Genomic DNA, 26228 nt, shown 5'->3' on the forward strand with positions numbered 1-26228 from the left:
TGCAGGAATCAGTGGCTGCGGCTTCGCAAAGAGAAGTGCCACTGGGAGGAGAGAGCCGGCCAGAGGAGATAAACACTCATGGGAGGCACAAAGGAGCTGCTGGGTCAGCTGCGAGCCATTGCTTTGCAAACAGAACTGCGATGGGAGGAGGGTGCTAGACAGAGGAGGTAAACACCTGTGGGAGACATGAATTTGGGATGAAGAACAGAGGGAAAGACAATGGGACAGGGAAGTAAGGAGGAAGGTTGCATTTGGAAGGGAGAAAGAAGGGGTGCATTGGAACAGGAAGGGAAAAGTAGGGTCACGTTGGGACACAGAAGGAAGGGAGGGAGCACAAACTTCTAACAAAGGATGGAAGGAAGAAAGGAAGGAAGAAAGGAGGGAGGGAGCATGAACTTGAGAGATAGGATGGAACAATGGAGGGAGGGAAAGAGATGCTGAGGTAGGGGAGGGCATAGAAAGGGAGAATTGTTGGGCATGGGTGCCTGAGTGAGAGGGAAAGAGAGACAGTGCACATGGGGAAATGAAGAAAGAGGTGAATTGTTGGGCATAGGGAGGAGAAAGAAATATTGGACATGATGGTGGGAAAGGCGTGAGGTACAGATGCTTGGGGAAGAGAAAGATGAGAGGGAGAAATGTTGGATGTGGTGGTAGAGAGGGAACAGTGGGATGGATGAAGAACAAAAGTAAGTGTAAACCTCCTATCTTTTCTTTCTATTTAAACTACAGTACTTTGTTTTGAGGACTGTTTCTTTAATATTTAATGTTTTTATAGACTGTGTACTGTACAGGATCCAAGTTACATACAAATTCAACTTAAGAACTGTTTAAAAAAAAACAGAACTTGTTCTTAACCTGAAGACTACCTGTATTGACAATCCTCTCCTCCTTATGCGGCTCTCTGAAATTGGTATCTGAGACACTACATTACGATGATTCACTTCCTTTCTGAATAATAGATCCCAAAGCACACTGCTCAATGATGAGCTATCAAAACCGATCAAATATGGTGTTCCGCAGGGGGCTATATTATCCCCCCTATTATTCAATCTTTATGTTAGACCTGTCCTAGACATAGCCCGTAAATACTAAATACAGATTCACTCTTATGCGGATGACATCCAACTATACCTACCGCTAGGAGAAACCTGTGATGCCCAGATCACGAAACTCCTAAACTGTCTCTCGGAAATAAAAAACTGGATTTCCATCAACAAATTACAACTAAACGCCTCCAAAACAGAACTCCTTTGGATCCGCAAAGAACACTGCAACTACATCCGTCCCTCTGTATGATGGGACTCAATTACCATAACGGCATAAGACCAAGCACGCAGCCTAGGAATACTCCTTGACTCCAACCTAGTGCTGCCCGATTCAGGGAAAATTTTTCAATTCAATTTGATCTATTGAATTGATTTTTTGATTTGATTTAATTCACTTTTCCCTCCCAATAGGGCATTTTATTCAAAAGTCCTGGCGGGTTTATTTTGTAGACTCTTCACCGACCCCAGCCCCTTTTGCCCTCTCCAGCCCCATGCCAGCACTGTAGTGTAAACAAAATAAACAAAAAAGAAAAGAAAGAAATAAAGAAACTAGTTATCTGGGTAGTGATACCTGATATCTGGATAACTTCTGCTTACTGGGCCTGTCAGTTATCTGATTGCTGATTGCTTCTGCACCATCCGGGTAGTGATGGTGTGATTTGGGGGGGGGGGGGTTTGAGCTAAGAAGTTATCCTAGTACTGCCGAACAGTGGCGTACCAAAGGGGGGCGGTCCACCCTGGGTGCAGCCTTAGGGGGGATGCACAGCTGGCCCGGTCTATCGCGCTCTCTCCCTCCTTACTGTCGCCCTCCTTCGTGGCGCTTTCATACCCCCCTTACCTTCGTGGCGCTTTCACCCCTCTCCCCCCCAGGCCCGGTCCGGTCCAACAAACCTCCCTGCACTTTGCCGGCAATGTCTAAACTGTCTTCTTATGGCAGCCGCAGTGTTGTAGTTGCATATGGCTGCCTTAAAGGTCATCTCTGACGCAACCGGAAGTTGCATCAGACATGACCTTTACGGCAGCCATATGCAACTACAACACTCCGGCTGCCGTAAGAAGGCAGTTTAGACATCGCCGGCTACAGGGCAGGGAGGTTTTTTGGCCCGGGCCTGTTGGGGGGGGGGTGAAAGAGCCACAAAGGTAAGGGACAGGGAGGGAGGAAAGGTGGGGTGGAGAGGAAAAGATCCTGAAGGGAAATGGGTAAGACACAAAATAATTCTTTCATTTCTGTCAGTCCACGGTTATAAAAAGGTTGAAAAACACTGCTCTAGAGGAGAGTCGGCAGCTGCGCTGAGGTGCAGGAAGGTCCCCCGATGACTCGTCTGCTGGCTTTGCTCCAGAAGAAGTAAGTTATGTCGGAGGGGGTGGACCTGGCAGACGCAGTCATCGCGGGTCCTTGCTGCAACTCCCTTCGTCTGCTGGATCAACCCCCTCCTACGTAACTTACTTCTTCCGGAGCAAAGCCTGGAGTCATCACGGGACCTTCCAGCACGTGGCTGCCAACTCTGCTCCAGAGCTACTACGTCGGAGTGGGGTGGACCGGCAGCTGGCAGCTACAGTCATTGTGAGAAAGGAGCAGGACTGCTGGAATGAAAGAGTGGTGCAGGGAGAGAAAGGGGGCAGGGTGGTATGGAAGGGTAGTGCTGATGGAATTGATGTACAGGGAAAGGGGAGAGAGACATAAGGGGGAAGGATACTGGATGGAATTGGTTCGGAGGGAAAGAAAGGGGGGCAGGTGCTGATTGAAGAGGGGTGGATGGAGAGAGAAAGGGCAGACATTGGATAGTAGTGTGGCGGGTAAAGGGGAGCCTTTGCTGGATGGAAGTACAGATGGGAGAGATAAGGGAGCAAATGCAGGAAGGAAATGGGAGGAGACGATGGAAGTGGACAGAGAGAGGAGAAGGTACTAGATGGAAGGTGTAGAGAAAGAGGGCACATGATGGAAGGAGGGGATAAATAAAAGGAGGGCACATGATGGGGGAAAAGGATTGAGTTAGGGAACTACTAGAAGGGGTGAGGGAAAGAGGTGGCGAGCTGTAGGTAGATAGTAAAAAAGGAAATTGATGAGAGGGTAGTAAGAACGTAATCTAGATGGATACAGAAAATAAACTGAAAAGGAAGATGAGGGAAGAAAGGGATTGCAGAAGAGAGGTGTGGTAGAGGGAAGGAGAGGAGATAAATGCCAGACCAATGGGGTGAAAGGAGAGATGGAAGGGGGAAGTATACAGTTTCTGGAAGGGGCATAAAAGGAGAGAAGATGCCATATAGGGGCAGAGAGATGGCAGACAGTGGATGGAAAGAAGAGAGTAACAAGAAGATGAGGAAAGCAGAAACCAGAGAAGACAAAGGTAGAACAAAAATTTTCAATGTATTTATTGCTTTAGGAGACATGTGTCACTGTTTCTGTGGTGTTGCATTGTATGCAGAGTTCAGCTTCTTGCTGGTTCAATTTAACCTTTGTCTATGTATTTCTATTTTATCCCCCCTTTTACAAAACTGTGGAGCGTTTTTTAGCGCCAGCCATGGTGGTAGCAGCTCTGATCCTCAGAATTCTATGAGCTTCAGAGCTGTTACCACCATGGCTAAAATCCACACTACAGTTTTGTAAAAGGGGGAGGGGTTAGTTTGTGATGACATGTTCCATACTAGGTGAAGGTATTTTCTGTGTGTTCGAAAGACATGGTTTTCTGTTAGGATTGATGGTGTAGGATTGATCTGTACTAGTCTGGCTTGTTTAGTTTTACAATGGGTATACTGCTGTTGTAATGCTCACTGCAATATGTAAGATGCTGCCTTTTCCTAGGTACTCATGTGTGACATGTGGCTTGTTACTAAAAATCATGTTTTTCGTACAGATAGGGGGGGGTGCCAAAAAATGATGGGCCCCGGGTGTCACATATGCTAGGTACGCCACTGATGCCGAAATACCCAATATAGCTAACCAAACAAATTAAGACAGCAAAATAGTGGAGGAGTAGCCTAATGCCTAGCAGAGAGGGCTGAGAACTTAGTTTCTAGTTCAACAGGAATGTAAGTCTTGAACCAGTGGATTTATGCAGCCGGGGGGGGGAGAGGGGGGGTTTGTTGAGAGCCTCATTTGAATTTTTTTCCTATGCCTCCCTTCTCCCTGGGTTGTCCTATACTCCCCAGTTATTCTCTCTACATGTGAGGTGGTAGGGGCTGTCTTTTCTGCTCATGTTTATTTCTTTCATTATTGTTTTTTTTTATCCGCTTGAGAGGCTTTTTAGTGATGCAGAGGCTCACGGTCTCAGGACATCTCTTGCTGCAGAAGAACACAGACTTTCAGGTCAGAAGTCTGAAGTCAAGGGGCCGCCTGTATTGCATGGCACCCATTTGGCCAGCCTGCACTAATACTTCGGGAACTCGGAGAACGGTTTCCTTGGGAGCAAGGCTCGCCCTGGGTTCTGTCTGCATTGGGCTTGAGCACAGGCTGAGCAGCTCTGTGGCAGTTCTCCAGGATTGGGGGCTGTATTTCCTCCCCTCCTATGCCTATGGTGAGGGGCTAAGGTCTCAGTCTTGCCAGAGGGACTGATAAGCAGTCTGAAAAAGCAAGCAGTCCAGTTTTCAGGCTTGCCTGAGGCAGAAGTTCTCCCTGTCATATAGCTGCAGGCAGCATCCAGCACAAGAATGGCATAGCGAGTATAGGGCTGACAGCTCAGAAAACAAAATCATGTGGGGGTGTCTCCAAAAGTATTTTTGGGGGGTTCTGGGGCAAGAACCAGGATTACCCACCCCTAAAATCGCTGGTATTTGACCCCCATTTTGGAGTTTCCGATTTTTGAATTGGGCCGCTGTAATTCAAGTATGCTTTATCTGCCTCAAAACACCTCATATTTGCTCAAAATCAGGTTAAATGGACTCCTTAGGGCAGGATACTGTGGATTTCCTACCAGATTTATGGTTGATGGCTGGCTAGGAACTGTCCATGTTCCATGTGCAGTACAGCACGTGAGGGGGGAGGGGGGGACAGGATCCATGGGCTTATCCTCCCCTAGTCCTTCTGGTAGTTTGGGTACTCAGTCAGTCTGAGTTCCAGGTCAGAAATCCTGTTCAGAGCTGGGAAATGTCAACTGTGCAGCCTCAGCGAAGAAAGATCGTTCCATTACCAGGAAAACCCAGAAGGAGCATCTGCAGGGGCCCTTAAGCCATCCTAGTCAGGGTTTTGCTCCAGAATTTATCTGCATGATGTATGAAGTGTACTTGAATTACAGTGGCCGTGTTGACCCCTTTGGGGATCTTGGCAGATGTACCGCAGGGTTTTTTTTCTACTCAGAATGCCTGTGCCCTGCAACAAAGCCTTGCTCCAGTAACAGAGGTTTGGTCTGATGAAGATTGGGAAGAAGAGAATTCGGTTTCTATGCCGTTACTCTCCCAGTCAGGGTCCTCGTTAGCTGGCATTTTGGCTTCACGCTTGGAGATTCCGGACACCAACTAGATAGCGGCCCTGGATCTAAAAGAGGACTCGACAGTGCACAGGCTTTTTAAGCCCTCAGCGCAATTTGAGGTAATCACTGAACAGCCCCAGTCTTCAATAGCTCAGTGCTCACTTATATTTAAATAATTTTTATTGAACAAATAGATTCCACTATGTCAGCCAATAAACAGAGCTCAAGCCAATTTTTCATAACTAACTCCCCACCCCTCCTTCCTGAGTCCCACCGGCACCAAGCCTCAAAAGGCAAACGGTATATCAGAATACAGGAAGATGTAAGCAAAACCATAAAAACAGCACAATCAGCAATTCAAGATCCGACTTCTAGCCACAGACGTCATAGTGGCCCAGAAAGGCTCCCATATAGCTGTGAAACGCAGGCCCTCAGTGCTCACTTATACGCAGCACAAAAGCTCAGGCTAGGTGCTTTCCCTCACATCCAGACATCAGTAGGATGCTATTAGAATGCTCCAGAGGGTCCCCTCCAGGTAGTAAAGACCATGACAAAACTGTATCCCATGGACACCGAATTCCAACAACTTTTCATCTTGTCTAAGGTGGATTCATTGGTGCACAAGTTACCAAATGTACCTTCCTCCCCAGTGAAGTGGGAGTCATGTTAAAGGATCCACAAAATCACGGGTTGGATTTTGCCCATAGGAGACAATTTGAAGCTGTAGTGTTGGGATTAAAAGCAGCAGCATCCTACGTCACACAAGCATGCCACTCGAAGTTATATTGGACCCCAAGTGGGGAAAACGACACAGACACCCAATTCCTGGTGGAGGAAGTGGATTATGTGGCAAATGATGATCTGTTCAGAGTACTCAGCAAGATCTCTGCATAAACTATCTCTGCCCATAAAATGCTATGGATTAGACAGTGGGCAGGAGATTCTGCCTCTAAAGCAACTCTGAGCAAATTGCCTTTCAAGGGTCAATTGCTCTTTGGTAAAGGGCTGGATGATCTGATGCCTAGTATGCAGGACTGCAAACCCAAATCTCTACCAGATAGCAGACCAAAGGCATCTAGGGGGTCTGCTTGAGGTAATTTTCATAGCTCTAGGTACTTTCGTCAGAGGAGTCTTTGGCCCAGAGATCCTTCCCGAGCCAGAGATTTGGGAGAGCTAAATATCCACAGTCTGCTAGAGCTCGGGTCACAGGGGCCTCCAAAAATAAGTTATGACATCAAGAGGGCAGCTATAATCCCTAGGATAGGACAGAGATTAATGGCTTATTTGGAGGAATGGGTGAAAGTCACCATAGATCGTTGTGTGCTGGACATTATTTAGGAGGGATATGTTTATGTTTATTTAAGATTTGATATACCACACCTGCATTTTACTGACCTAAGCGGTTTACAATGTTAGGTACTTGAGAAAAACTACCCTATCTGTACAAGCTTGAGTTCTTCCAGCACCTCCCAGAGCTGTTTATAGACTCCCCAGCGGGAAGATTGGAAAAAAGCAGTCAAGGGCCAAGTCACACTGCAGAGGCTATTAGACCTGGCAGCTATCGAGGCCGCATCAGATGAAGAATCGGGATTGGGCAGATGCTCCATATACTTCAATGTGACCAAAAGAAACTCTGAAGACTGGAGGCTGATTCTGGACATCAAGTCAGTGAATGCTACCCTATAGGTCTCACGCCTCTGCATGGAAACAGTCAGGTTGGTCATTGCCTCGGTGGTGCCAGAGGAGTTTCTGGCCTCTCTAGATTTGACAGAGGCCTATCTATGTATTCTCATCTTCCCAGACCACAGAAAATATTTGAGGTTCCATGTTATGGAATAGAGAATGACACGGCTAGCCGCAGATAACCCGCCGAAACGGGGAAAGAAAAATAGTAGTTGCTGTGGGGACGGGGACAAGGCCATTCACTGCCCCGTGGAACGGTGAATGGTCTTGTCTCCGCAGTGAGGCATCAAGGATCGCGCGGTCCAGCAGCCCCCACCCGTCTAATCGCAGCGTTTAGCCAGCTCCCTCCCTCCACCTCACCTTATATGCTGAGTTTGCCGGCTTTCTTTTTCCCTAGCCGCATGCGTTTAAAAAGCCGCGCACGCGTGGTTGCACGAGTTGATCAATCTTCTCCTCTGATGCAACCGGAAACAGGAAGTTGCAGGAGAGGAGAAGATTGATCAACTCGCGCAGCCGTGCGTGCGCGTCTTTTTGAACACGTGCGGCTCGGGAAAAAGAAAGCTGGCAAACTCAGCATATAAGGTGAGGTGCAGGGAGGGAGCTGGCTAAACGCTGCGATTGGATGGGTGGGGGCTGCTGGACCGCGCGTGTTCCCGGCTCACACTAGGAAGGAGGGAGTGAAAGGGAAAAAGATTCTGGGCCAAGGGGATGAAGAGGGAAAGAAAGAAACCCAGAGCAGGAAAGAAAGGAGAGGACAGGCAGGTGAGCCAGATGCTGGAAGCAGGGGGGGGGAAGAAAGAGGGAGAGAAGCTAAAAGGGCTAGAAGGGTTGAAAAGAAGAGACACACTGGTATAGAAGAGGAAGATAGGGGAAATCTGGACACAGGAAGGTAACAGAAATAGGAGAAATTATGTGCATGGGGCATAGGGACAGAGACATAAAGGGGACATGCCATGGGGATGGTATATGGACACGGGGGGGGGGGGGGCAATGCCAGATACATAAGGGAGATATTAGAAATGGGGAAAATAGGAACACGGAAGCAAGATGGTTTGTGGGGATGGGACAGGGACCGAGCTCGCAGGCTCCAGCAGCTTGCACAAATTACATTGTAACGTGCCACAAAAATAAGAGGGAGGGAGGTAGATAGATAAGTCACGTGAGAGGAGCTGAAGGGTGATAGAAAGGAACAGATGGTGAGGAGGGAGGGAAGCGTGGTGGTAGAAAGGAATAGAACAGACATTGAAAGAGGGTAGAGAGGAACAGACCCTGAAGGGAAATGTGGAAGACAGAGTGAGGAGAAGACGCTGGAAGGGAAGAAGACAGATGCCAGACTATGGGGGAGCGGAGGGAAGAAGATGGGTGCGAGACCAATGGGGGGGGGGGGGGTGTGAAGCGAGAGGCACAGTAACAGCAAATGGAAGACACAGAGAGAAGACACACAGTGGATGGAAGGAATTGAATGAGAAGATGTGGAAAGCAGAAACCAGACAACAAAGGTAGAAAAAAAAATTCAATTTATTTATTTATTTTTTGCTTTAGGATAAAGTAGTATATTAGTTGTGTTGATAAAAATTTATAAACAAAGCCCTGCCAGCTGAACATCTCTTTCTCTAGTTCAGCAGCCAGAACTTTGATTTATAAGAAAGGAATAAGCTAAATATTGCAGTACTAAGGCTTATTTGGATGCTGCGGGGACGGTGACGGGGCGGTGAAGGGATGGCGGTGACAGGGCGGTGAAGGGGACGGTGGGCCGGGGACAGGGCATTGACGGGGACAGATTTTTTTCCCATGTCTTTCTCTATTATGGAACACTTCCAGTTCTCTGCCCTGTCATTTGGACTGGCTATGGCACCATGAACCTTTACCAAGGTGATGGTTGTAGTGGCAGCTTATCTTCCGCAAGGAGGGTATACAAGTATCTAGACAACTGGACGATTTGAGCCCCGTCTACAACTGAGGGCAGATGAGCAGTGAGGCATGTGGTCCAGCTCCTCCAGACCCTAGGCTGGGTCATAAATTTCTGAAAGAGCCACCTAGAATTGTCACAGTCCCTGGAGTACCTGGCTGTATTATTCAGTACAAAGGAGAACAAGGTTTTCCTCCCAGAGACCCACAAACTGAAGTTCGCATGGCAGATCACGAAGCTGTGGGGCAAGCCAGTCCCAACAGTTTGCCAGTACTTGCAGGTACTGGGCTCAATTGAAGCAGCGATAGAAGTGGTCCCTATAGGAGTCACTCTTATCCTGCTGGGCACCACAAATGTATATGATGTAGATGCTTCTTCATTGGACAGTCCTAGCATGTCACAGCCTGAGCTGGTGGCTGCAGCCACTATCTCTAACCTGAGGAATGCCTCTTTAAATTTCCTCCTGAATGAGACTGATGACAAGTGCCAGCCTCTTTGGCTGGGGAGCACATTGCAAGGGGCAACCAGTGTAGGGGCATTGGTCCCCCTGCACAGAAGTGATTGGTCAACAGACTGGAACCGAGAGCTATTCACCTGGCCCTGCACATGCTAGGGAGCTTCCTACAGGGCAAAATAGTATGATTATTCTCAAACAATGCAATAGCTGTAGCATATGTCAATCGTCAGGGAGGCACCAAGAGTTCTCTGTTCTTGGAGGCCCAATTGCTATATGATTGGGTGGAGAACCAATGGTGATGTCAGCGGTTCATATAGTGGGAGAGGACAATGTCCAAGCGAATTTCCTCAGCCACCAGACCCTAGATCCCAGAGAATGAACTCTATGTCAGGAAGCATTCAACAGCATTATAAGTTGCTGGGAGCGTCCAATAATTAATCTTATGGCATTGGTGTCCAAGAGAAAAGCAGCTTGGCTCTTCAGCTGAAGATACGAGCTTAGAAGCAAAAGCTTGGATGCTCTGGTTCAGCTGTGGCCCCAGGAGGAGCTTCTGTGTGTCTTCTCTCCATGACCTATGATAGGCAGAGTCCTGTGAAGGACAATGGACCATCAGGGTCTGGTAGTTCTGGTGATGTCGGATTGGCTGAGATAGTCGTGGTATGCAGATCTGGTCCATTTAAAACAGGTGCAGAGTCTCAGACTTCGTCGTCATCCAGGATTGCTAATACAGGGCTCTATTGCCCTGGAATATACGGCCACTTTGGCCTTACAACATAGCTCTTGAGTGTGCAGCATTAACACGCAAAGGCTATTTGAATGTGGTCATGGCCATTCTCCTGAGGGCCAAGAAGCAAACAATGCTGTCGGCCTATGTGAAGGCTAGTGTGTGCAAAAGATCAAGGACCTGGTTAAAGCCCTGATTGTAGTGGTGCTAGCATTTCTTCAGGAAGGATTTGAAAAAGGCCTAGCAGTGGGCTCCCTTAAAGTTCAAATTGTGGGTCTCTCATGCTTCAGACCTTGGGTCAACAAAGATTGAGATTTTTGAAGGGAGCATTAAGTCTGCATCTACAAATACAGCACTCTTTTCCGGAGTAGAATCTGAATCTTGACCTGTGAGTTCTAGCCAGAGCTCCATATGAGCCTTTGGAGAAGGTGTCAATAATGGATGTCATTGTGAAAGCAGCATTTTTGGTGGCTATCATGTCTGTGCGATGAGTATCAGAATTGCAGGCTCTATTCTGCAAAGAATCTTTCCTCAGAATATTGGAGGCAGGAATAGTACTGTGTACCGTCTTGCCCTTCTTCCTGAAAATAGTGTCCAATTTTCATGTCAACCAGGAGGTCCAGTTGCCTGCATGTTGGGATCCAAGAAAATGGACAGAATCATGAAATTGCTAGATGTGCATAGAGTTTGCTGTATTACCTAGAACTGATTAATGAGTTTTGGCTGTTGTATCATCTCTTTGGGCTCTAGCCGGCTTTGAAAGCAACCATTTCCAGATTAATTCAAAAGGTCATTTTGTCAGCTTATATCGGGAGTGGTAAGATACATCCAATTTCCTGAAGGCCCACTCTACTAGAAGCATTGCCTCTTCCTGGGCGGAATCCAAAGCAGTACCAACGGAAGAGATTTGTAGAACGGGCATTTGGTCCTCTCTCTGTAAGTTTATGAAATTTTACAGGGTGGATTTAGTGGCATGATTGGATACTGCCTTTGGAGCTTCAGTGCTGTCAGCAGGTTCATCTGCCCCACCCTAGATTTATGGGACTGCTTTGATATGTTCCACCTGTGCAAAAAGGCATTTAACTTCACAAATCATGTCGGAAATCATAAATAAATGAATTTAATGTTAACAAAGGAAAAAGCTTCAGAGCACAACTTGGGACCCACTAGTCCTCACAAACCTTATCAATGCCTCCTCATCGGCTTATAAAAACTTTGTTCTACTTAAAGTGTAGTATTCAAATAACTTAATTTGAGGTTTGTAATTCTTTAAATTTCAACTTAGCTCAAACATAGCTTAAATCTTCAACAGCATGTTCCTCAAAGTTCAGAAACTATTTGAATCCCTCTGCTGACAACGGCCAGCGTTTTGCTAGAAAAACAACCAATTCTGGTTCAGAATTGAGCGGAGTATGCCAACAAAAATTTAAGTATAACATAGGTAGTAGTGGTGAATTACTTCAGCTGAAGTACATTATGCATCATTTGACTGGCTGTAAAAATAATCTACATCTTGCAGCTTGAATTTCTAGATTTAATTACAGCTGCAGAGATTTGAATAGAAACACACAGGCAGCAAGCTATCACTTTCTGAGAGGAATTAATTGCTTTACTCACCAAGGAACTTAATTACTGTGGCCCATATTCTATAAACGGCACCATAAGTTAGGCACCCTACTGGTGCCTAACTTAAGTGGCAAAGCCATTTAAAACCCACCTTAAGATTGTTTAAAACAAAAAATGTAGGTGTCTACAAACTCGGCACCTAGATTGCATTTATGATGGTGCCCAAGGTTGAATTATATGTGGCTAATGCCAGAAACGACCTTAGGCATCCTTAGGTGCTGCTGTACATGCGATTCACGTCAAACATAAGTGCTGGAAATGTAGGCCTCAAAAACCCCTGGCCTACATTTCCAGCATCTATGTTTGAGGTAGCAATAATTCCACAAACGGCACCATTGCGTGAATGACATGTGATTGGCGGCTGTTGATACTAGTGCCATTTCTAGAATCCAGCCCTAAGGGGACATGCCATAGAAACACAATAAAAATAAAATCATTCCAGAATATTGTACCATAAGAGAACAAAAATGTTTAATGAGAGTTGCTGAAGACAATGGGACAGAAAGGTGGGACTAGAGGAGGGAGGTAGAAGAGAAGCCACCTATTTCACAATTCTTCCTTATTGCTTATAATGGAAGCACAATAAATGGCACTTTAAAATGAAGATTATTTGAAAGTCAACATTGATTTTTTTTTTCTTTCATAAAATAACTAGTCTCCTCAAATACTGTCTTCAAGACATCATCATTTAGAACTCTGAACTGAGAAATACAACTGACTTAACACCACATGAGTGAGAATATAAATAGATGTATAAAAAATGAAAGAAATTAATCCAAGGATTTTTCTTGCCAGCCAATAAAACTGATGAAAAACAAAATGCAAATACTGGACCTAGAAAGTTAAAAGCAGTCCCTAAGCCGCTGAGTGAAACAAATAAGCACTAAAGCATTATTGCACAGCATAAATGGTGAATACCAGCTAAAGGGATATTATAAACAGAAAACATAACCACATTGATGTTCACACACAACGAAGCAATTTGAAATCATGAATATTCACATTAGAACCATATTTTTTTGTACTCACGTTAAATTAGTAAAAAACTCAGTTGCAGAATTACATGCAAAAGGAAATCATAAATGTACAGTTTCTTTTGGTATGATGTACCCTCTATGATGGTACGATTTCATATATCTTTGACGCTGTTGTACTATTGTCCATGCCATATATTTATGCTATGTTTTTCTATCAGTATTCTTTATTTTTATTAAACATGTATTTGTGATGTCTTTTTGTAGAACCCTGATGCAAGCATTGTACACCAAAACATGGCCCGTGTTGGGTCAATAAAGACAGTCCTTCATTGAAGCCCTTTGAGCTGTTTTTGTTGGATTGCTTTTGGTGTGCTTTGTCCCTTTTTTGTGCTGTTTATTATTGATACAATTTCTGCTTATTTAGTATTACTCATTGCATTCACTGCCACTTAGTATTGCCAAAAAAAAGGAATATTTTCATGTTTCATCTCTTTATTTTTTTATAACAACTGTGTCAAAATGACAGTAACACACAGTAATAACAACAAATATATTTTTGCTCAAATATGGCAATTTCTCAAGGCAGTCTTTAAGAAATATGATAAAATCAAAATATTTACCAACCTGAAGATCCTTCATACTTTCCCTACTTGTATGCCTGTAGTTTAACTATAGCTACTCTGAATTTTACTCAGCTTCTAGATGTTTATTGCAACACTCTTAAAAAAAAAAGGAAGGGGGGGGGGGACTGGTAAGGAAAGATCCCTTCCCTGTCTACCAGCTACCTCTGTTACTGATGGTATTATGCACAATGAATATACTCCATGGAATTATGTACCAAAAACAGCAAAATAGTACAACATATTAGTATTTGTAGTATTCTGGAAATACATACGGGTATTTTAACACTTGACTTTGTCAGTTCTAGCTCCCTAGTACAGCATAGGAAAATGTGGGAGGGAGGTTCTGGAAGCCAAATTTAGGCTCTTAGGTAGTAAGCTGAAATCCAGATCCTCCAGGATTGCATTTTCAGGGTTCCACACACAGGACCCAAGAGGCAGATAGAGCTCCAAAGTCTCAATGTGTGGTTGAGACAATGGTGCAGGGATGAGGGATTTAGATTTGTTAGGAACTGGGCAACCTTCTGGGAAAGGGGGAGCTTGTTCCAAAAGGATGGACTCCACCTTAACCGTGATGGAACCAGGCTGGCGCCAACGTTTTAAAAAGGAGATAGAGCAGCTTTTAAACTGAGATGTGGGGGAAAGCTCGGCCAGGAGCGGATGAAGGTGGGTGGAGAGGCAGTGAAAGAGAGCAATACTGGATGACATGGGGGGAGACTATGGGATGGTAGGAAAGGGGAGATGCTGGGGTTAGGGCTAGAAGATTTCTGCTGTCCCTTCTTCCAAGTGACATTTCTCTTTGTTTCTCTCTCTGCTCATTCTCCAGACTCCATACTTTTTCCTCTTCCCTCTTCCCTCTTCACTGTGGTACTACCATTCACCCACTAGTGATGAATATACTGTACAGCAACCCCCCTCTGCCAGCTGCTGGCCCATCTCCCTCCACTTCCGTATACTGTCCCCTTATCTTTGTACACTTTTTCTCTCAGGTTGCACCTGCTATTCCTTTTCTAGACCTGACCCTCACTTTTCACCTTCCCCCTCCCGTTTCCTTTACAGGTTTGCATTTGATCCTCTACAATCCCACAGTTAAAATCATACCAGAGTACGATGTCTTTCTGTTCATAATTATGATTGGAGAGAGAGAGACGGAGCCAATACTAAAATGGAAGCTATACAGAAAGATATAACAAGGCTTTATCCAGGGAGATGCATTCAGCCTCCTAAGAGGCATTTCAATAGCAGCACGGTGTAAAAATGAAGGGGGGGGGGGAGACCAGAGGTGTGTGAGAGATAAACAGAACAAAGAGAGAGGGGGACAAAAGGTAGGGGAGACACAGACAAGAAGTACAAAGAAGAGCAGGAAGGGTTGAAGTGAGGTGGGGGTGCTGAGTGAGCAAAGAGCCCCCAGAGGGCTCATTTGCGCCTCTGCCTCCTCCTCCCGTTTCTGCTCGGGCGCAGCAGGCTGCGGCTCCTTCAGCGGTGGCGGGAAACCTCCCAGCACAGCTGCGTCACGGCCGAAAGAGAGCGGAGCAAGAAGAGAGAGGCGAGCAGAGTCGAGCCGTGACACACAAAGCCCCTCACCTCCACGCTCTCCGCCATCTTTCCCAGAGCAAAAAAAGCAGCCTCGTCTCCCTTCTCCTCTTTTTGCTCTTTTACAGCGGTCCGTATCTGCAGCTGCTCCTGTCTGGTGAGTGCCGCAGCGCTTGAGGGTGTTTGCCCTCCTCCAATAACTGGGCAGGTGAGGGGGGCTGGGATTGGGGTCTCTTCCCTTCTCAGGTGCTGGGCTCTGCATCCACAGCCCTGCCCCTGGTTTCTGATGTGCGCTTGTTGCCTCGGGCTCTGCTTTCTAACCAGCTGTGTGAAATCCTGCAATTTGCAGAATTGGGGGTGAGGGAGGTTAAGCTCGCACAAACGCTCGAGCCCTGCGATGGAAACACGTGCAAGTGGCAGCGAAAAGGAAGGGAGGGGGGGGGGGGCAAGCCTGATGCAAACTGCTTTTTCTTTTTTCACCGATCTAGGCATCCTTTTTTTTGGTCCAGGAAGGATGGTAAAGCTGGGGAACAGTTTTAGTGAAAAGGGCAGCAAGCCTCCAGGCTGTGAGGATGGATTTGACACCATCCCTTTGATGACCCCCCTGGATGTCAATCAGTTGCAGTTCCCGCCCCCGGATAAGGTAAAATATGTGTCTGTAGGGAATGCTGTAAGCCTACCGAGCTATTCCCCCTCTTCCTGCAAGGACTTGCAGTGCAAAACCTGAGCCCCCGGCCTTCCAGAAATAGAAGCTGGCAGTCCCAGATATCAACCCCTGACCGAAGAAATTGTCAGCCATCAGCCGCTTCCCCACCCCGGTAGCTGCATTCCTTACCTGCATTGAGTAAACAAGTGCATAAAACCTAACATACGGAAACGAGCGAAGAAATTAGCTAGTGTGTTTTCATTTTTTCACCTGCAGCAAAATATAAACGATTGAAATTGCATATCTTGAATGGCTTAATGTTACATGGACATATTTAATATTATTCTATAGGTACACATATTGGGCATTGTTCAAAAAGGACTTTTCACCTTTCTGTAGCCATGGCAACAACCTTTATTGACTAAGGCCCATTCTGTGCTAATGTTGGGTTCAGTGTGGTATGAGAGGTTGATGCAAGGTTTCAGTGCAGTGAAGGTTCATGCCTGCTTTCCACAAGTCTATTTTCTATTTCATATATGTACATGCACATATAACACCTTTCATCAAACAGTTTAAATGGAAATGCAGGATAATTAGCAGGGAAAAATGACATAAGGGGAGAAGGATTGCTGCGGGTGTGACGTGTAAGACACTTAAAGGGTACTGGAGAAAGAGGAAAGAAACAAAAAAGACAGGGATTACCAGTTATTAGATTGTACATAAACTGGAATAGAGAATGAACCTTTTAGCTGATGTTTCATTGTGCCTGTTAAATATCATTCTCCTGGAGTAAAGATGTGCTTAATTTTCTGTTACTATAGTAGTATTTTGACAACAGACTAGAGAATGACATGGGGAAAAAAATTGTCCCCGTCCTTACAAGTTCTGTCCAAGTCTCTGCCCTGTCCCCGCAAACCATCTGATCCCATCCACACAAGCATTGAATAGTTCTGATTTTATATTGAACTTATTTTAGTAAAGTATAAAAAGAATATTCTGTACAACTGTCATTTTATAAACACAAATAATACAGAGCAACGATCAACAAAACCCCTGTCTCTCCTCCCCTCCCCATCACAAATATCCCCTCCACTAGCGAGAAAACTGAATACGCTAAATTATTACAGAATGCTACACAGAAAAATCATGCTAACAGAATACCGAAATCACATATGATGGGAATGGTGTTAGGGGAGTGCAACTAGGACAACTGCCCCCTGGTCAGAGAGAGCCCTAAGTCAGCTGGAAGCTAAAGAAGCACAGCCTGGGCTTTGTGGTCCCCAGTTATGTTTAACACCAGCTCTAGCAGGATACATGTTTCAAATCTGATATATTCTAATCACAAAATAGAAAATAAAATTATTTTTTTTTAACCTTTTGTTGTCTCGTCATTCTTCAAATCATGTTGGTCTCAGGTGTTGTTTTCTGTTTTCTTTTGTCTTCTCTTAACTCACTTGCCAGGGTCTCCTGACCATTTGATATTTCTTCTTTCTCCAGACTCACCATCCATCTTCTATCTTTGTATGAATTGTTCCCCATGTTCAGCATCTCCCTTCACTATGTCTTCTATATGCCCCTTTCTAGTATTTCCCCTGTGCCCACCTCCCTGTCTTCATCATCTTACCATCATCTTACATTTGCATACCCAAGGATCACTGGCTGTAAATACAAATCCTTTTTGGATAGATATCTCATGTTCCAAGCAAGCAAACAGCAGTCCTGGCTGGGTAACTACATCAATAGAGCCAGGCTGACCTACGGCACCTTTCGGAAAGTAATAAAAACTGTTTGACCGATTCATCTCCTAATCAGAAGCCACATTACATTAATTTTTACCTTCTATCTATTCCTCGTGTAATATGTTGTACCTTCACCATTTGCTTTCTGTAATTCACTGATTGTCCAGTCCTCTTCGATGTGAACCGCCTAGAAGTCATCTGACTATGGCGGTATAGAAGAATAAAGTTATTATTATTATTATTCTATGATCCCCTCCCCCTGTATACATTATCACTCCTCTATATCCCTTTGCCCCCATTGTCCAGCATCTTCCTTCTGCATTCTTATTCTCCCCCATGTCTAGCCATCTTCTGTCTGTCCATATACCCTCCCATGTCTAGCATTACCCCTCTGTGTTCATATACCCCTATGCAGCATTCCCCTTTTTGTTTCTGTTGCTGTGATCCCATCCATGCCCACCATCTCTCCTCTTTTTGTATATCTCCCTTTGTCCAGCTTCTTCCTTCTCTTACTCCATTACACCAATGTGCCTCTCACACTTTTTCTTCCCGCCCTCTGCTATGTTCAATATTTCACTCACTCTTCCTTCATCCCCTTGACTCAGCTTCTCTCTCTTCCTCCCTGCAGGTCCTGCACTTTTTTCCCTTCCCTCTTGTCTCCTTCCCAAGGGTCCAGCACCTCTATCCCCTCCCTTCAGTGCCTGGCACCCTCCAGCTCTACTCCACCCACCCACCACATGGGCCCAGCACCTGTTTCCCTTCCCTCTAATCCCTAAACCAGAGCCAGCAACTGTCACCCTTTCCTTCAGCTCCAGCAGCCCAAGTGACCCCCTCCCCCTCCACAGGTGCAGCAGCCTCCCTCCCTATTGCAGGTCCAACAGCTCCCCCCTCCCTCACTCCCAATCGCTGGTCAAAACAGGCAAATAAACAGATAAAAACTCCTGTGACTCCCCTGGGTTGGAAGTTACATTTTAAGGAGGGACTGGGTGGGAAGAAGATTCTGGAGCAGCCCTGCATGTGATGTTGCCCCTTCATCCAGAAAGATTCTAATAGGCTGGTAGGCCCACCTCGGGAAGCGCAAAGGGGCTGATCCAGGGGAGTTGGAGGTTTTTCTTTTGCCGTTTTTGACCCGCAATCAGGAGCGAGGGGGGGGGATGATAGACCCACAATAAGGAGGGAGGAGGCTACTGGATTCATGAGGGGGGTACTGGACCCGTGTTATTGAGGGGGGCTGCTGACTGGGAGGGGTGGGAAAGGAGACGATTCGCGGCAGATCCTTTACTGTGGGGACAAGAGTATTCACTGTTCCATGGGATGGTGAAAAGCCTCGTCTCTGTACCCGTGGCAACCAGTCGATTTCCCGCCACCCCCTCATTCCAACCCTGGGAAACAGTCACCATGTCATTCTCTACAGCAGACACAAAAAAAAGCAGGAAATGTCCCAACAAAACCACCAATCCAATAAAAACGAGAAGGGACAGAAAGATACTTCTGCCCCAGAGCTGAGTCAACCAGTAGCTTTTATTCATAGGGGAACATGCAGAATCACAAATATTAGAAGACCAACATCAGCAAATTGAAAAAAATGACCAGTTTCTAGCTCTGGTGCCTGTTTTCTTTATGTGTACACATAACACGCATGGCCTCCAGTCTGCAGACTTCTTGAGCCATGCAAATGGTTGAATATCAGTGTTCAATCCACTGCCTTTTATTTTGGCATGCTTCAAAAATGATAACTGACTGTGTCAGATCCCATGTGTGTTTTTAGATATTCTTTCACAGTTTGTTTAAACCCATCCTTTTGATACTTTTTTGCAAGGTTGTGGTCAAAACTAAAACAGAGTATGAACGTGATCCCAAGAAAGGGAAATTTCGCACTCCTAATATAGCTGAATTTACCATCAGCATCACTGAAGGGGTGTCTGAAAGATTTAAGGTAAGGTTATGATATTTATTATAATTAAAACAATTTCAGTGGTAAAAGTGTATGGGTGGATAAAATGAGGATTTTATTCATTGAAAATGTGATTCAGTGAAGTTGTCCATGAATGGATTTGATTTTGTGTAATATGTCAGCTTGTGACTTTCTAAGGTTCTCACTACGATTCAAATTCACCTTTAAAATATTTAGAATAAGAGGAGTTCAAACAACACTATCACTTCAGATATTTAGATGTTAAAAGCAATGCAGGAATGTGGCTTTCTGCAAAATTTATTCACAGAGTGACTGGGGTTAGCTCAAGGGGTAGAGTGCACAAAACCAAAAATTGGCTGAGGGTGCCACATTTTGGGGTCAGCCTTGTGGTATAGGGCATAAACAATGAGAAAAGGCCCCATGGTAGAAGGTACCTGTGTGGTCTGATCATTTTATTTTTTTTTCTGGTTGAATTGATAAGGTTTCTTTTTACTATTTACTCTTATTTGTTTTCTCCTAATTACTTTTTCAGGATCTCATTTCCGTTTACTGTTTCTTCTCTCTTCCTGTCTTCTTCCCTGCCCCCTTAACATCTGTCTCTGATATTGTTTCATCTCTTTTTTTCTATTTCTCTCATCTTTGTCCAACCCCTCCAGTTTTCAGCCTCCCTCTTTTTACTTCTCATCTAATTAAGGAAAGGGATTGGGGACTTGTATACCACCTTTTTTGTGGCTTTGGCATTTCAAAGCTGACATTCAAAGTGGTGGGCACTGGAAGATTAAGTGACTTGCCCAGGGTAACAAGGTGAAGCACTGGGATTTGATCTCACAACTTCTGGGTGCAGAGGCAGCAGCTCTACCAGGGAGCCACACCTTCCAAAACATACTCTACTTCCCTAGTCACTCCAGTTCCTTCCTCTGTCTTATTCCCAATCTCCTATTTCCTTCATCTTTCGCCAGCTTTCTAGTCTCCTATTTGCACTATCCTCTACTTCATCCCCTTACCAACACTAGTTACTTCCCTGTCACTCGTCCCTTCGTCATCTCCTTTCTTATGGCTTATCCTCCAGACAGACTTCCATTTAACTTCCCCATTTGTAAATTCTCACTTCAGTCAAAGACCAGCCCTCTTCCATTGTCTCCCACCCTTTCTTTAGTTCTATCTTTTCAATTGCCTCTCAAACCATCTCTTCTCTCAGTTTTTCTGTACTCAGTCCCACAGCCCTATTCACAGCCTCACCTAATTTCTTAGTTGCCACTGTGCTTCTTAATCCCAGCTCAGTTTAGTCTCCACTATTCCTGTAGTCCTCGTCTCTACTCTTCCATCCTATCCAAGCCCCGAGTCCCCATGTACACTCTTGAGTATTCAGCAAGTCTTAGAATGTGCCACCTTCTAATATTCCACCCAATCCTAGAGTCTACCTGTGTCTGAGTTTCTACTCTCCTGTACCCCTATATCTTCAAATCTGCCATCTTGTCCCTTTTTTCCTTTCATAGGCATTCCTGTCTTTCACCACACTTATTTCACTCTTTCTCTAGCATGTTTTTCTACATAGGCTCTTGCTTTTCACTGAATCTTTGTCTCCTCTCTTTAGCATCATCTCCCAGCCTCTAGCTACCTTCTTTTTCTCCAGCTTTGCTGCTTCTCTTCCTTAGGCAGGTTAGAAATATAAAACAAGATGCTCCCCCGTTTCTAACCAGAAACAGGAAGTACTTCAATTTGGTAGGGCATAGCTGCGGGAGGGAAGGATATGCTCTTGGCTTTGAGAAAGGCTGATGCAGTGTGAGAGGCTTTTGGCGCTCCTAAACATTGATGTCCAGAGCCAGTTCCTTACTGGCTTGACCCTTAAGCAGGCCCTGAGAGTGATAACGGTTGGGAAAAAATGTTGGTGAAATCTCACCCTGTCAGGAGTGTTATGAAACTATCTACAGCCTGAAAATAATGAAGATGGAACAGTGTGTTCTTGTGTTTCTTCTTGGGTTGTCCAACCTTGGCCTTAAGGGTCACAATCCTGAACACCTACTACATAAAACTACACTGGCTGTTCATAGCTGCCAGAATTAAGTTTATATTAAGCATTACAGCCTTTAAGATCTTGGTGGGAAATGCTCCCTATTATCTAACTGACAGGGCCATCCTACTCCAGGATGCAACTCAAATTACCATCATGCAAAAATGTCAAGTTCACGAGGCAACTTACATCATCCATCAATAAAAACTAAGTACTGGAACCTGCTTCCAATCACATTACGTTCCTGTAAATCACTACCTTAAATTCAGAAAACTTCTAAAAGCCCATTTGTATTGGGAGCAGGACCTAGGAGTTAGAGAAGAGCGGGAGTTGATATGGTGCAGAGTTGCCTGATGGTGGAAAATGGATATGAAGTGCTATTGCACTGGTACTATACTCCCATATATGTTTGGCTAAGATGGGCAGAGGAGAGGATGAGAACTTTTGGAGGGGTTTGGGGGAGCGGGGTATCTTATTTGCACATATGGTGTAACTGTAGGCTGGTGCAGGGGTTTTGGAATGCAGGTTTTTAGGGACTTTCACAAATACTGGAAAAGGAGATACTGACCACTTGGGAAGCAACATTATTGCATTGATATGTGAAAAAGTTGGGGGAGGAGGAAGTTCATTTTTGTCAATTGACCCTTACAGCTGCCCAGTTCGTCCTAGTCGCTAGATGGAAACAGCTAATTAGCCCAGATTGGAAACTAGTAAAGGCATAATTGGGTGGCTAGCATGACATGTATAAGTTAACTGCACTAAAACATAGGAAGCCTCATTGTTATGACAGGATTTGGAGGCTGTTTGAGCACCAAGAATGGGATCATAGTTAATGTGTCTAATGGGGGTGGAGGTTGCTTTGTTTCCTAATGGGGGGGAATACAGGGGATAAGGAAGGTTATAGTGACTCTGATATAGATATGTCTTGTCTATAGATATATCTTGTCTATATAGTAAGATGGGTGCATAGAAGAAACCACGTGCATCCATCAAGCTGTTGAATTATTATTATTTTTTTAATTCTTTATTTAGAAGAATAGACAGTATACTGAAACATTCAGTGTTGCAATAATTCAAGCCAGAAGCCACCTATCCCCCCCCCCCAGTAACAACAAATCATAGCCCCAACAGCAAGAACAGGGCACTAACTCTACAGAAAGGCTGATGAATTATCAATGGATTTTCTGTTTATGACTTTTGTAGAGTTTGAATTTTTCAATGAAATTATTAATAAAAAAAATAAATAAATAAAAGCCCATTTGTATCAAGATGGAGAATCAACCATGAATGCACCACAATCATTAATTGGCCTGACAACACATCACTAACACATTTTCCCCTACCTACTTGTTTGTTCCTACCCACATCATACCCCTTTCTTCCCTTGAGGAAACTACAATTTGTAACTATTATTCCCTAATGTTCTTTCCTAATGTTTCACAGTTTGTCAGTATTGTCAATCTGTCGTAGCACCTTAAAAATTGTTAATGTAAAATAACTTGTTTTATTGTTCTATACTATAATTCTTTTATTATGTAACTAGTATTTAAGCCCGTTACATTAACGGGTGCTAGAAAGCAGCCCCCTTTCCCTCTCCCCCTCCAGTTCCTCCCTGTCTCTCCGTAGCCCCCCTTCTGTCTTCCCCCCCTAAGCAAAATGATCTGCCCCCTCGAAGCAGCTCCCTTTCCCTCTACCCTGCCAATTCCTCCCTGACAGTGTCTCCGTGGTCCCCCTTCTGTCTCCCCTCCCAAGCAAAGCTGTCTGCCTCCCAGCACACCCTTCCCCCCCAAAGCAGACCCCTTTCCCTCTACCCCTCCAATTCCTCCCTGACTGTCTCTCCGTGGCCCCCCATTTTTTTTCCCCCCCAAGCAAAGCTATCTACCTCCCAGCACACCCCTCCCCCAAAGCAGACCCCTTTCCCTCTGGCCCTCCAGTTCCTCCCTGACTGTGTCTCCGTGGCCCCCCCTTCTGTCTCCCCCCAAAGCAAAGCTGTCTGCCTCCAAGCACAGCCCTTCCCCAAAGCAGGCCCCTTTCCCTCTCCAGCTCCAGTTCCTCCCTGTCTCTCCGTGGCCCCCTTCTGTCTCCCCCCCAAGCAAAGCTGTGTGCCTCCAAGCACACCCTTACCCCAAAGCAGGCCCCTTTCCCTCTTCCTTCTTCCCAGTTCCTCCTTGTCTCTTCGTGGCCCACGCGATTTTCTCTTCTCGCGGTCTGGCCAGCTCCCCTAGTCCCTTGCCACCGCCGCCACCCCCTTCCTTTCCCGCGGTCGACAAACCTCTTGCCTCCAGCAGCCGCTGCAGCACTGTAAACACGTTGTTTCGCGGCCTCTACTGCCCCGATTTGCTCTTCCATGTCCCTGATGACGTCATCAGAGAAACGGAAGAGCAAATGAAGGCAGTAGAGTCCGCGAAACAACGTGTTTACAGTGCTGCGTCGGCTGCTGGAGGCAAGAGTTTTGTCGACCGCGGGTAGGGAAGGGAAGGGGGTGGCGGCGGCGGCAAAGGACTAAGGTAGCCGGCCAGACCGCGAGAAGGGTAGGCTTAGAGGAACCCGGGACCGTGGCAGAAGTTGCTCAGTGTGAGGCTTCCTTCGCTCTTCTGGGTCTGCATTCCGACTCCTCAACGCGCCAGTCTGAGCCGGCATAGGCGGTTGAGGGTGGAAGGTTGTGGTCGGAGTTGCTAGGCTGCAGCGGATGTGTGAGTTGCGAGTGTGGGGCCTGCAGCGGCGCGAGGTGGAGACGGAGAGCAGGCTGTGGTGACGTTGTAGGCGCGCATGCGCACTCGTATTTTCGGGACATCTCAGGGAACACGTTTTTTTTTAGTGCGCATGCGCGCTTAGCATTTTATTATTATAGATTCGCTTAGATTTAATAGGCGAACCATCAAATTTTAATAAACTTGAAACTTGAAACTTAATGTAACTCCCCGAGAATGATGCTGTACCTACCTTAAAACTGCTGAAACAATATCTATAATCACTTTGTACATTTTAACATCCTGGATAACTGTGCACATTGTAACCTCCTGGGTATCTTGATACAGCTTCTGCCCACTGCAGCGTCTGACTTTCTTCTTCAGCCCTTCGAGGGCCACCGAAAGATTCTCCACAGCGTCTCCCCATCAGCCCACTGTGTGGCCGCCTAAAGCTTTCCTGCCTGTGCAGGATCGAATTGGGCTGATCTGCCCACTACAGCGTTTAACTTCTCTTCAGCCCTTGAGGGCCGCCAAAAGATTCTCCTCCCCAGGGACTCCACAACGCAGAGGAAGGAGGAGGCTATCTTCCATCTTGTTCCTCCTTCCTCCGCCTGTGCAGGCGGGATCGGCCATGCCGCTGCTTTTTCCTGAGCCCGCTTCCCTCCCGCTCTTTGTGGCCGCCAAAAGCCTCCTGCCGGTGCAGGATCGATTTGGCCTGATCTGCCCACTGCAGCGTTTGACTTCTCTTCAGCCCTTTGAGGGCTGATTCTCCCCCCCAGCATCTCCACAAGGCTGAGGAAGGAGGAAGCTCTCTTCCATCCTGTTCCTCCTTCCTTGACTAAGTTTTTCTTGCCCTTCTCCTGACTTGAAATTTGTTAGATGCTAAACTGTTAGATACTAAATTGTCAGTTGCTAAATTGTATTCACTGCCAGAATCTTGCTCATATCCTTACATGGAAACTGTTAGATGCTAAACTGTACTCATTCCTAGGATTTTGCCTGAGCTCACTCTCTGTTACCCTGCTCCCCTTCAGCCCATCTAAGTCCTTGCCGTAGGCTTCCAGACAGTGCAGCCTTCCCCTTGCTAAATTTCTCCGACTTAAGTTTCTCCTTGTATAAGTCTCTACACAAAAAATTAAGTTTCTCCTTGCTTAAGTTCCTACATGAAAACTGTTTTAGATGCTAAATTGTATTTATTGCTAAGACTTGAGTTTAATGCTCAGTTCCCCCTGCGTAGACTTCTAATTGCTTAAGCTCTACTTCTGATTAACATTAAAAAACAAAAACAAAAAAAACCTGACACCCAATTCACACCCTGCTCTTGTTTTATTAGCCTCTACAAGATACCGTGCTGTCCTCCTGTTCAATCCATATCTCAGACATTAAACAAGCACCTAGACCTCTCCCTAAACTGACGCTAAGCCTCTCCTCTGCATAGTACACTACTTACACGTGATCCAAACAAGTCCTTCCTCCCAGCCCCAAAGGCTGACCAAGTCTCACCATGAAGCCTCCTCTCTGGCTCCTTTTTCTCCTGATATGCTCATCTCTCAAGACCACCCTCTGCTTGAAACCTCCCTCCCCCAATCTACTGGACTCCTCAAATGTCAGTAATATCTGCCCTGGTCTCAAAATCCCCATGCTGATGCGCACCAGAAGTCACCCCTTCAAAAAAAAAAAAACCCGCAAAGTCAACCACGCCTCTTTAAAGCCTGTGCACCCCGCCAATCTTCCCAACCACGCCTCTGACTCTCTCACCCCAGTCCCGACACTTTACTGCAACGCCAATTCAGCATGCAACAAGATTCAAACTTTGAAGGACCTTCTCGTAGATTTTGACCCTGGATTCTTCTGCATCACGGAGTCCTGGATCACATAGACGATCTATTTACACAAAACGAACTATGCCCTCATGGCTACAAAGGCCTCTTCTCACCTAGAATAAATCGAAAAGGAGGCGGCCTGGCATTCCTCTACAAATCTTTCTTTGATGTCCAGCTCCTCGAAAAGGGCAGCCACTCCTCAATAGAATATATGCTAGCCTCAGTCAACGATGAACTCCTTCTACACCCACTGGGTATCTTATTACTATATCGCCCACCCACACCTTGGAGCAACTCCTCCGAACTCGTCCTCGAGACCATAATAAACGCGTTCCTTAAGTTTCAAAGACTGATCATTGGGGATATCAATCTCCACCTTGACGACACCACCAGCAAAGACGCGTCTGAATTTAATAACTTCCT

The 26228-nt window shown here is 45.7% G+C and overlaps 1 protein-coding gene across 2 annotated transcripts in view; it reads left to right on the forward strand.

Annotated features, from left to right (window-relative positions):
- The first annotated feature begins 14796 nt into the window (after nt 1–14796).
- Nucleotides 14797–26228, forward strand: part of NSG1 (neuronal vesicle trafficking associated 1) — a 61547-nt gene continuing 50115 nt past the window's right edge. Inside the window, exons 1-3 of one of the 2 annotated variants that reach the window (XM_033949349.1) lie at nt 14797–15138; nt 15470–15624; nt 19186–19302. In XM_033949349.1, coding sequence (XP_033805240.1) covers nt 15496–15624; nt 19186–19302 — 246 coding nt within the window. In that variant the 5' untranslated portion in view covers nt 14797–15138; nt 15470–15495. The remainder of the gene's footprint in view (nt 15139–15469; nt 15625–19185; nt 19303–26228) is intronic. The other variant, XM_033949339.1, reaches the window with a different exon arrangement.

Source organism: Geotrypetes seraphini, chromosome 1 (assembly GCF_902459505.1).
Source record: "Geotrypetes seraphini chromosome 1, aGeoSer1.1, whole genome shotgun sequence".
In the NCBI taxonomy this organism is placed as follows: Eukaryota; Metazoa; Chordata; class Amphibia; order Gymnophiona; family Dermophiidae; genus Geotrypetes; species Geotrypetes seraphini.